This window comes from Bidens hawaiensis, unplaced genomic scaffold, assembly GCF_021521415.1.
Source record: "Bidens hawaiensis isolate Kalapana, Puna unplaced genomic scaffold, B.hawaiensis_p1.1 tig00003653_1, whole genome shotgun sequence".
In the NCBI taxonomy this organism is placed as follows: Eukaryota; Viridiplantae; Streptophyta; class Magnoliopsida; order Asterales; family Asteraceae; genus Bidens; species Bidens hawaiensis.
The window spans coordinates 1726428-1737308 of record NW_027491209.1 but is presented as its reverse complement, the minus strand read 5'-3'; the positions used below and the strand labels follow the sequence as shown (position 1 = coordinate 1737308).

At 37.1% G+C, this 10881-nt stretch overlaps 2 protein-coding genes across 3 annotated transcripts; both read left to right on the top strand.

Moving 5' to 3' along the window:
- The first annotated feature begins 319 nt into the window (after positions 1-319).
- LOC143624048 (metal transporter Nramp3.1-like) lies at positions 320-2843 on the top strand. The gene is made up of 4 exons (XM_077094799.1): positions 320-890; positions 1600-1736; positions 1824-2476; positions 2583-2843. Exons 1-4 carry the CDS (start codon positions 406-408, stop codon positions 2790-2792), a joined length of 1485 nt encoding a protein of 494 aa, XP_076950914.1. The 5' UTR covers positions 320-405; the 3' UTR covers positions 2793-2843.
- Positions 2844-6557: 3714 nt separating this feature from the next.
- LOC143624081 (aspartic proteinase 36-like) lies at positions 6558-9994 on the top strand. Of its 2 annotated transcripts, none has more exons than XM_077094829.1 (9): positions 6558-6861; positions 6968-7088; positions 7697-8124; positions 8235-8391; positions 8478-8560; positions 8646-8742; positions 8827-8899; positions 9291-9519; positions 9634-9994. In XM_077094829.1, exons 1-9 carry the CDS (start codon positions 6608-6610, stop codon positions 9725-9727), a joined length of 1536 nt encoding a protein of 511 aa, XP_076950944.1. In that variant the 5' UTR covers positions 6558-6607; the 3' UTR covers positions 9728-9994. The 2 variants fall into 2 exon arrangements, with proteins under 2 accessions (XP_076950944.1, XP_076950943.1); XM_077094828.1 differs by having other exon boundaries at positions 6559-6861; positions 9605-9994.
- The last annotated feature ends 887 nt before the right edge of the window (positions 9995-10881 follow it).

Below are 10881 nucleotides of genomic sequence, written 5' to 3'. Positions count from 1 at the left end.
AATAGTGTGATCAAACGCCTCGTCAGACGCGTGTCAGAATATTATTATTCACTTCCGCCATTTGAAATGGCGGAAGTGCATAAAGGGGTAAAAGTGGTGTTCCGCTATTTCAAATGGCGGAACACGTAGGAAATAAGTGACTTCCGTCATTTGAAATGGCAGAACACCAGAAAATCTCTAGGTCACCAGACAATTTCTGACACGCTCTGCAAAGAATTTGGGTTCCGCCATTTCACCTAGAAACAAAAAAAAAATTTCTCTCTCCTATAAAACATTTCATTCCTTTCATTTTTCCTATTTTAAAAATTTTTTAGATCCTCAATCCTTATCTTCACCAATACAAACGATCCTCATCTCACACTCCAGTGGTCACAGTGAAGGCATTAGACACTAAATATATTAGGCATGAGTACTCACATGACTTCCGACCATCAATTGCAATTACTTGTCGGATCACATTTATATGACAACAACCATGAAGACTACAACAACTCAACGCCACCTTTTTCATGGCGGAAGCTGTGGCGGTTCACAGGGCCCGGGTTTCTAATGAGCATAGCGTTCTTGGACCCGGGTAACTTGGAAGGTGATCTTCAGGCGGGTGCGAGTGCAGGTTACTCGCTGCTGTGGTTGCTTTTGTGGACGACTGCTATTGGGCTGCTTGTTCAGCTTCTTTCGGCTCGGCTCGGTGTAGCCACTGGGAGACACTTGGCTGAGCTGTGTAGGGAGGAGTACCCGAATTGGGCTGGGAAGTTGTTGTGGGTGATGGCCGAGTTGGCGCTGATTGGAGCCGATATTCAAGAAGTCATTGGGAGTGCTATTGCTCTCAGTATTTTGACTCATGGGGTTTTGCCACTTTGGGCTGGTGTTCTCATCACTGCCTTTGATTGGTAATAGTTAACATGAATAATGAGAATAATTACTAATAAAAACAAATCAAATTATATCTTCTAACTATGATATATAGAGATAATTACAATAAACACTATCAATTATATACAACATATTGTCTATACATGATATTTTTTGAATTTTAAAACTATAGTCTATACAACATATTACATTGGACTTTCAGTAACTTGCAAATTCTGTTTTTCGTGTTTTTGTTTTTCTGTTTTTAGGGGGTGTTTGGCCTAGCTTTTTTAGCTTTTTTATACAAAATAAGCTTAACTTGGTTTGGTTTAGCTTTTTAAGCTTATGCTTATTAGCTTATATAAGCTCATTTGAAAAAGCTTCTTTAAAGATGGTTTTTTAGCTTATTTAAATAAGCTTATTTGTGTAAGGGTGTAAGTTACTCATTTGCTCTCAAATGGTGGTGAATTAGTAATTATTGAAGCAACTTATTACTCAAACAAATTAAAAAGAGGTGGATTTAATAACTTATTAAGACACATAACTAACTTGTAGAATATAAGCTAATCCAAACACTCAAAAAAAGCTTATCAAATAATAAAAAATAAGCTGTAAGCTACTTTAAAAAATAAGCATAAGCAAAACAATAAAAGCTAGGCCAAACACCCCCTTATTTCGATAATAAGCATGAAACATGTTCTAACCGCTTCTTGATTTCATTATTTTTATTGATTAATTTTTTCGCAGTTTCATCTTTTTGTTTCTTGAAAACTATAATGTGAGGAAGTTAGAAGCTCTTTTCGCCTTCCTTATAGCAGTTATGGCAGTTTCATTTGCATGGATGTTTGGTGAAACCAAACCCAATGCTAAAGAGCTTCTTCTTGGTATGAACCACTTTCCCTATATCAATTTACAAAAGTTAATAATAATAATAATAACAACAACAACACCATTTTTGACATGTTTTAAAGGCATTGTGGTACCAAAGCTAAATTCCAAAACAATACAACAAGCTGTGGGAGTTGTTGGCTGCATGATAACCCCACACAACGTGTTCCTACATTCCGCACTCGTACAATCAAGAAAAGTTGACCCAAAACAAACGGGCCGGGTCCGTGAAGCTCTAAGATACTACTCAATCGAATCCACCGTCGCACTCACCATCACCTTTGTTATTAATCTTTTTGTTACAACTGTTTTTGCAAAGGCCTTTTTTGGTACTACTATTGCTGATACAATCGGGCTCAGGAACCCAGGCCAGTTTCTTGAAGAGCGTTTTGGTGGCGGGTTGGTGCCAATTTTGTATATATGGGCTGTCGGGTTACTAGCAGCCGGGCAGAGTAGCACCATAACTGGTACTTATGCGGGCCAGTTTATCATGGATGGGTTTCTTAATTTGGGCTTAAAGAAATGGGCCCGGGCCTTGATTACACGAAGCTGTGCAATCGTTCCCACATTGATTGTTGCGTTAATTTTTGATAGTTCGGAGGACATGTTGGATGTTTTAAACGAGTGGCTTAACGTGCTCCAGTCCATTCAGTTTCCTTTTGCTCTCATTCCGTTATTGTGTTTGGTTGTTAAAGAGGATCTCATGGGCGTGTGTGTAATTGGCCCCGTTCTAAAGGTGTGATCTTATTTATCTAACATAAGTTTGGGTAGATCCAATGAAAGTTGATGTATGTTTTAATACCAAAGCATCATGTTTTTTATGATTTTTTTATGACTTGCAGACGGTCTCGTGCATTGTGGCTGCTTTGCTGATAGGCATAAATGGTTATCTGTTACAACGATTTTTGGCTGAAGAAGTAAGCGGGGCAGGGCTTACTTGTATAATAAGCGTTTTGGCGGTTGCATATGTTGCATTCATAGTATATCTGATCTGGCGGGGCGTCACCGTTACTACATTTGGGTTTGTAAAGGTGAGAAGCCAGGTAGCATAAATGAGGAAGGGTAATTGTTTTATAGCAATTATAAGATGCCCTTTTGTATTTTATTATTGAGGACAAAACCAATAATGTTATAGTTTATTATTTTTTTTTAGGAAAATTGGATTTTAATAATTACAACTTAATGCAGTTGGCTGATAATAATCCCAACTTTGAAAGTAGCTGTTACTGGTCCCAACTTTCACACTATTCATTTTCATTGGACCTCCGTTAAAAAAACTTAACGACGTTATGTTTTTTTCCAAATTTCAAGCTGATATTTTAGGGCTTTTGATCGGAATGAGAATACGAGTCGATTGATGTAAAACTTATTTCCAAACGGTGGTCCAAACGACTAAAGGAAGCTTCAATTTCGGTGTTTAAACTTTTAATTAACAAAAATCAAGTTGTTTGAAACATCGTTTCGAGTTAAGTTTTACATCAATCGACTCGTATTCTCATTCCGATCAAAATCCCTAAAATATCAGTTTGAAATTTGGAAAAAAAACATAACGTCGTTAAGTTTTTTTTAGCGGAGGTCTAATGAAAATAAATAGTGTGAAAGTTGGGACCAGTGACAGCTACTTTCAAAGTTAGGATTATTATCAGTCAACTGTATTAAGTTGGGATTATTAAAATCCAATTTTCCTTTTTTGTATGTTGAAGCAGTAAAAAGAAATGATCCTTTATTGGACCACCCAACATCTATCATGTGCTTCTTTCTTGTTTTGTTAGCGTGTCAACATCCATATGTGTTTGCTTGTTTCTTAGAATGACGGATCCTTATGATTGATTTGGGGTTGTTTTGTTTTAGAAGTAACGTTTTCTTTTGTGTGTGTGTGTGTTTTTTTTGTTGCATTCTTTGCAATTTTAAGGTTCTTGATTGTTGGATTCACTTCACCTTATTCATAGAACTTACCTATAATAATACCATCTCTTTCATCACAGTTATTGAGGTAACTAAGAGTTAAATGTTGGTATTTGTACACTAGTTGTTCTTTAGTAAATTTATTTGTACTTTATTATTAGAACTTTAGTGATTAGTTATATAAACACAAATTTTACGTAACCTGAAACTTTCTAGTACTGAGTTAATAGAAATATGAAGATTGAATAAATTGACATGGCGAATGAAATCTTTGACTCCACCACTACCAGTAACTATATAACCATATAAAATGATAGATATCAAAATATCACATACACGACTTTAGGTTCATCTTGTCTTTATTGCATGTATTATATAAATTGTCTTTACCCATTCTGATGGGTCATTGGCTATATTTACTATTGATTTTTGTAATGTCTTTAACTTGGTGGACAGGACTTCCCTTCTGAATGAGGTTCGAGCCCGATGCCCATCTATTTTTTTATGGGTGAACTTTTTATATGGGCAACCGGCCAGGCTATATGTGGGGATGGCCACATTTAGTCCACCACTGGGGTTCAGCAGGGGGACCCTTTGGGACCTCTTCTTTTCGCCTTAGTTCTGCACCCACTTATTCATCTAGTCCAGAGTTCCTGTAAGCTTCTCTTTCATGCTTGGTACCTAGATGATGGTACAATTATTGGGGACTCTAAAGAGGTTGCTAAAGCTTTAGATATTATCAGGTCGGAGGGTCCCCGCCTGGGCCTTGAACTTAATATTAAGAAAACCGAAGTATTTTGGCCGTCGTGCAATGGGGTTAAGGTGCAGGAGGGGGTGTTTCCCTGTGAGATTGGAAGGCCGGTGCTAGGTGTGAAACTCCTCGGGGGAGCCGTTAGCCGGGATGCCGGGTTCATCAGTGAACTTGCTATGAAAAGGGCTTCGCGAGCTGTGGAGTTGATGAGCTATCTCCCGTATTTACGGGACCCTCAATGCGAGCTCCTTTTGCTCCGCTCATGTATGGGAGTTGGGAAGTTGTTGTTTGGTCTCGGAACATGCCAACCTGTGTATATAGGGGAAGCAGTTTCTGTGTTTGACAATGGCCTTCGGGGGCGATTGAGGACATCGTGGTTTGTGGTGGTCCCTTCTTTGGAGATTTTCAATGGAGGTTGGCATCACTTCCGACTCGTTTTGGAGGTTTGGGTTTATGTTCTGCTTCAGACGTTTCTACTTATGCGTTTGTGGCCTCGAGGGCGCAATCTTGGGAATTGCAAGACCACATTCTTCGAGGTTGTGGTATTGATGGGTTTGACTCCGATTATGGGAGTGCGATAGATCGGTTGCACATTTCACTTCCCGATTTTGACATTAGCGGTTTCTCTAATAAAGACACCCCCCCTAAAGCCCAACATGCTTTGGCGAGTGCCCTTTATAGTGGAATCATCAAGAGTTTGGAAATGAAGTTTGATTTATCCCCTCGTCAGAAAGCGGTGTTTGAGTGTCTTCGGGCTCCTCGGGCTCAAGATTTCTTAAGTGTTCTCCCTATTGAAGGATTGGGCCAACATATGTCGGCTTTGGAGTACCGGGCCATCTTGAAGTATCGGTTAATGATCCCTTTGTTTCCGCTAGATGAGCCGTGCCCAGTTTGCCGTAAGGTTTGTTTGGATTCTTTTGGCGAACATGCAGTTCACTACAAAGAGTTGCTTGGGTTTAAGTACAGACATGATTTGGTGAGGGATGTTCTATGCGATGTTCTTAAACGAGCCAGAATTTCGGCTAAAAAGGAAGCCCCCGTAAACTTTCTTACGGATCCTCAAGAAGGAAGATCTACATTACGACCGACCGATATTCTTGTTTTTGGGTGGGTAGGGGGAAAACAAGCTTGTGTCGACCTCACAGGAGTGTCCCCTCTTGTTGGGATTAGGGACACTGGATTTGTAGCAGGCCAGGCAGCATTGAAGGCGGCATCGGGCAAGGTTGCTAAACACGAGAGAGCTTGTTTGGAGAATCAACATGTGTTTATCCCCTTCGCTTTTGACACTTTTAGTTTCTTAGCTCTGGATGCCGTGGACATTTTGAATAAGGTTCAGAAAGTTGTGTATAGTAACGTATCAGCCCATAAGAATCAAAACTTTGTTTTTATTCGGATTGGGTTTGCTATCCAAAAGGGAGTTGCGGCGCAACTTGTTGCCCGGTTACCTGCCACTTCATTGTAAATCGTTTGGATGTTTCTATGAAGTCACTAATATATTTTAAAAGGAAAAAATAATCTAATAGTAATCAAGTTTTTCATATATCTTAATAAAGTTACAATTTTTTTTTCTTTCACTCAATAATAACCATAATTTACATATGTAAAACGATTTGTAGCCTAATGATATTAAGATGTATATAACAAATGATAAAAGTTATAGTCCTGTTGTAAACACGACATAAATTTAACAATAGAATTAGAGAGTGCATGATTAAAGACATTAAGAAAAAAACATACGAAAGATAATCTCACGTATAACAATAACTATTTGTAGAATCTAAAAAGATATGACTAAGACAAACTTTAACTCTCAAGAACCGTTCTAATTCTAAAAAAACTTTACTTAATCTTTCAAAATCTTATAATAAAAAAAAAAAAAAATAAACGTATAGGTTTAGAAGACAGTCATGAAAGTTGCATGACTTTAGATAAGATCAACAGATGAAACTTGATTAAGTTACATGTAGTATTATTATTATTATTATTATTATCTGCTTATATAAATACATAAATTAATAATAATCAGTAGATAAAAGAAAGTCGTCGTGGTCGTTGGTGTTGGTGTTGGTGTTGGTGTTGGTGTTCATCGGAGCATTGGTTACCGCTGACCATAATAATAATAATTATAATAATATCCTCCTCCACCTCCAAACCTTACTTTTCTTCTGATTTGAGGCTCCAATCGGCAGGCAAATTCTCTCTCAGATCGTCATGTCTTGTGTGGACGTAGTATTATTCTTCTTCTTCTTCCTGATCTTAACAATCTCCTTATTATCAGTCTCATCATCATCACCTATTAATATCCTCCGGCCTTCGATCGCCGGTAACAATCGACACACAATGTTTTTACCTCTTTACCCCTCTTCTCTTAACTCCTCTGCCGATGGGATTTCTCGGCGTCAGCTCAAGGCCACTTCCCGTCCAAACGCCCGTATGGCTTTACACGACGATCTACTCCTCAACGGGTATTTTTACATACATACATCTCTTAATTAATTAACCTAATTCCAATTTCCAATTTTTACTATTCAGATTTGGATCTGTAGTGTATTATATTTATCATTGATTTAGGTATTACACCACGCGACTGTGGATCGGATCACCACCGCAGAGATTTGCTCTTATTGTTGACACTGGGAGTACTGTCACTTATGTTCCCTGTTCCACCTGTCAGCAATGCGGCAAGCATCAGGTATGCTAACTCCTTCATTAGGTTTTATCTGATGTTGTAAATGAACCAAACCGAACAAGCTTTTGTTCATGTTTGTTTGTAAAGCTTTTATCGGACAAGCAAATGGCTCACCAATACCTAACAAAATTTAATTTTTTGTTCATGTTCGTTCATTATGGAAATGAAGTTGTTCGTGAACGGTTCACAGATGAACACACAATGTTTTATTTGATTTTGGCTAACTGATAATGGTCATTGTCAACAGTTCACATCGGCAACCAAACATTCATTTTCAAATGTTAATTTTTCATATACAGATTAATGAGATAATGCTGATAAAGTTTTTTTGTTTTATATTTAACAGTTTTGCTTAATCATATATGATAAGATTAGAAAAGTCATTAAAATATATTAAAAACCTTTAATCAACAATTCAACACACATATGCATGCAAACAAACAAAAAACCAACACGTTATTCTGTTCGTGTTCATTCATATAGTTAATCGAAAAACATTCCTTGTTTATGTCCGTTCATTTAAGTTCATTTACAGCTCTAGATGTTCATGTTTTTGTTATAGATTGATGAAATGGTAGTGTTCTCTGTTTCTGATTATTATCATTTTACAGGACCCAAAGTTTGATCCAGAATCATCAGACACCTACAAGCCTGTCAAATGCAACGTTGACTGCACCTGTGATGACAAGAGGGAGCAATGCATCTATGAACGCCAATATGCGGAAATGAGTTCCAGCAGTGGTGTTCTTGGTGAAGACATTGTATCGTTTGGCAACCAAAGTGATCTACCACCTCAGCATGCAGTTTTCGGGTGTGAAAACAGGGAAACCGGTGACCTGTTCAGTCAGCATGCAGATGGAATAATGGGATTGGGCCGTGGTGATTTGAGTATTGTTGATCAACTTGTTGATAGTAGAGTTATAAGTGATTCTTTTTCATTGTGTTATGGTGGAATGGATGTTGGTGGCGGTGCTATGGTTCTTGGTGGAATTGATCCGCCTAACGAGATGGTGTATTCTTATTCAGACCCCGTTCGCAGGTATGTTTTGTATCTATCTAACTTATAGATACAAAACTTAAATATTTTTTTTCTAACAAAATACATTTTGTACATCTCATACATTTACTCTAGTCTCGGGATGGCAACAGCCCATATTACAATATTGAGTTGAAGGAACTGCATGTTGCGGGGAAACGGTTGGCTTTAAGCTCAAGTGTGTTTGATGGGAAACATGGAACCGTTCTTGATAGTGGTACAACTTATGCTTACCTGCCTGAAGCTGCTTTTGTGGCATTTAGGGATGCTGTAAGATTTTGTTTTTATGTGTTAGTTTTTATAATAATTATAATATGTATTGAATAGTTATAATTTGCTTTTAATGTTGCGAGCAGGTCATGAAAGAAGTCGTTGGTCTTCATCAGATTAAAGGTCCCGATCCAAGTTATAATGACATTTGCTTTGCGGGTGCTGGAAGGTATTGTTTGTTTATATATATATATATATATAGTTATTCTTAAAAGATTAATAAATAATGTTAAATGTTGAACTTTTATTTTCAGTGATGTTTTGCAACTCTCAAAAGCGTTCCCTTCTGTTGAAATGGTTTTTGGGAAGGGACACAAGTTGTCACTTTCTCCAGAGAATTACTTGTTCAGGGTAAGTATTTGATATAATATTAAATGTTAGTTAGTCTGTTGGTTAATGTATTTTTGTATCTTATTTGGTTATTTATTTGTGCAGCATGCGAGGGTTAGTGGAGCGTATTGCTTGGGGGTATTTCAAAACGGGAATGACCCAACTACTCTTTTAGGAGGTGTTTCATCTCAAACCAATTTTAGGCTTGTAAACGAAGCAAGCGAACACGTCCTGAGCATATTCATGTTCGTTTGTTAAACGTTAACCTAACAAATGATCAAACACGCTCAGTTAAACACACCAGGTTTTCTTGCTCGTGTTTGTTTGTCAAGACAAAGAACATGTTTGCAACGTAAACGAGCATTCACGGACATAAATGAACGAACGAAAATGTGTTCATGTTCGTTCGTTCAACCAAAATTTCTTTGTTCATGTTCATTTGTTTATTAAATAAATGAACTTAGTTCATGAACTGTTCACCGAGCGTTCGGTTCATTTTCAAGCCTAACCAAATTATATTTCTTTTTTTTCTTTTTGTTTAAAACTAATATACATTTATGCACTTACAGGCATCATTGTGCGTAACACATTTGTTATGTATGACCGTGAACACGATAAGATTGGATTTTGGAAAACCAACTGTTCTCATATATGGGAAACGCTTCATGTTTCTGGGGGGCCCTCCCCCCCACCCTCACGGGCCTCTACACCACCAAATGGATCAAATTCCACTTCTGATAGTGATCTCTCTCCTTCTTCGTCTCCAATGATGGCCCCACAAAATATCCCATCAAAAAGGTATGCTCATACTCGTCTTCTCTTTATTGTTGAAACGGTGAATTTTATTTGAATAATATTTGTATTTTTTTTACATTGAGAAAAGCCGGTGGCCGAAAAATTACTTGGTTGCAGTGGGAGCATCAATGTTGGCATTATTAGTTGGATTATCGGGTGTGGGATTATGGTGGTTTTGGAGGCAAAAGCAACAATCTATTATACAATATAAGCCAGTAGATTCCGTGGTAGTGCCTGAGCAAGAATTGCAGCCGTTGTGATTGCTGATAGAAATGCGCAGTCATGATTTATCTAGGAGTTGTGATGGATGGATTTACTGCAAGGGTGCACACTGACTGAACTGTTTGTTGTTCAGGTAAGAAACATGTTGAGAAATTTTTTATGCTTTGTTTTGTAAAGGGAAACATGAAACATTGAGACATTTATATAATTTGTATGTGTACAACATTTTAGGTCGGTTTTATAAGCAACATGTGGTTCTAATTTGTCAAAATTCACAGTTTTTTTTGGGTTCATGATTGATGTTTATGCTATTCTGTTTTTGAAAAATGATAAGTTAGCCGAGACTTGGAACTCCTTAATACTAACTTAATGTGCACTCCATTTATAAACCTTTAAAAAGCTTATTCATACTGAAAAACCTTAAAATAATTCTTCCTTGATGAGCTTAGTTCTTCCTTTCTGTTCGACTGTTCGTATCCCTTTCTTCTATTTTGATCCCGGTTGGTTCACAAAACCGAATGGCCAATTCTTCTGGCTGAAGGTTGAGCCGGGTACATATGCCATGTAACTCAAAGGAACTTAAAAGAAGAGATTTTGATTTATTATTATTATTATTATTATTATTATTATTATTATTATTATTATTATTGTGTGTTCTCTTGCAACAAATATAAACAATATATAACATGAAATACCCACTTCTTAGATTAGTTCATTAAGAACAAATAACTATGTGCAGAGAAGCCTAAATGCACGCCTCAATGTGATTAAAAAAATAATAAGAACCTTAGTTCATCAATGTTTTAACTTTCACCTTAGTATGCTTCATGTGTAGAGTCTAGACTCGCTTTTTAAAACATTGTGATGAAGGCGACTATCGATTGTGGATGATTATAGCCAACAATAGTGCATAGGCTTCAAGAACGATAAACCATTTTGCAAAGCATTCTAACAACATATAATAAAAATAGTATAATAATTAGTTAAATGCTTAGCTTTTAAGTTAAGGAAAAATCCATACAACCAACAAAAGCCATACCTGAAAAAGATTTGTATTGATAGTAACATATAACCTCAAACTTCTATAACTCTAGCCTGTGGTGGGTTCTCGACTTTCGGTAAGCAGCAGGAAGTCTGGTTTGG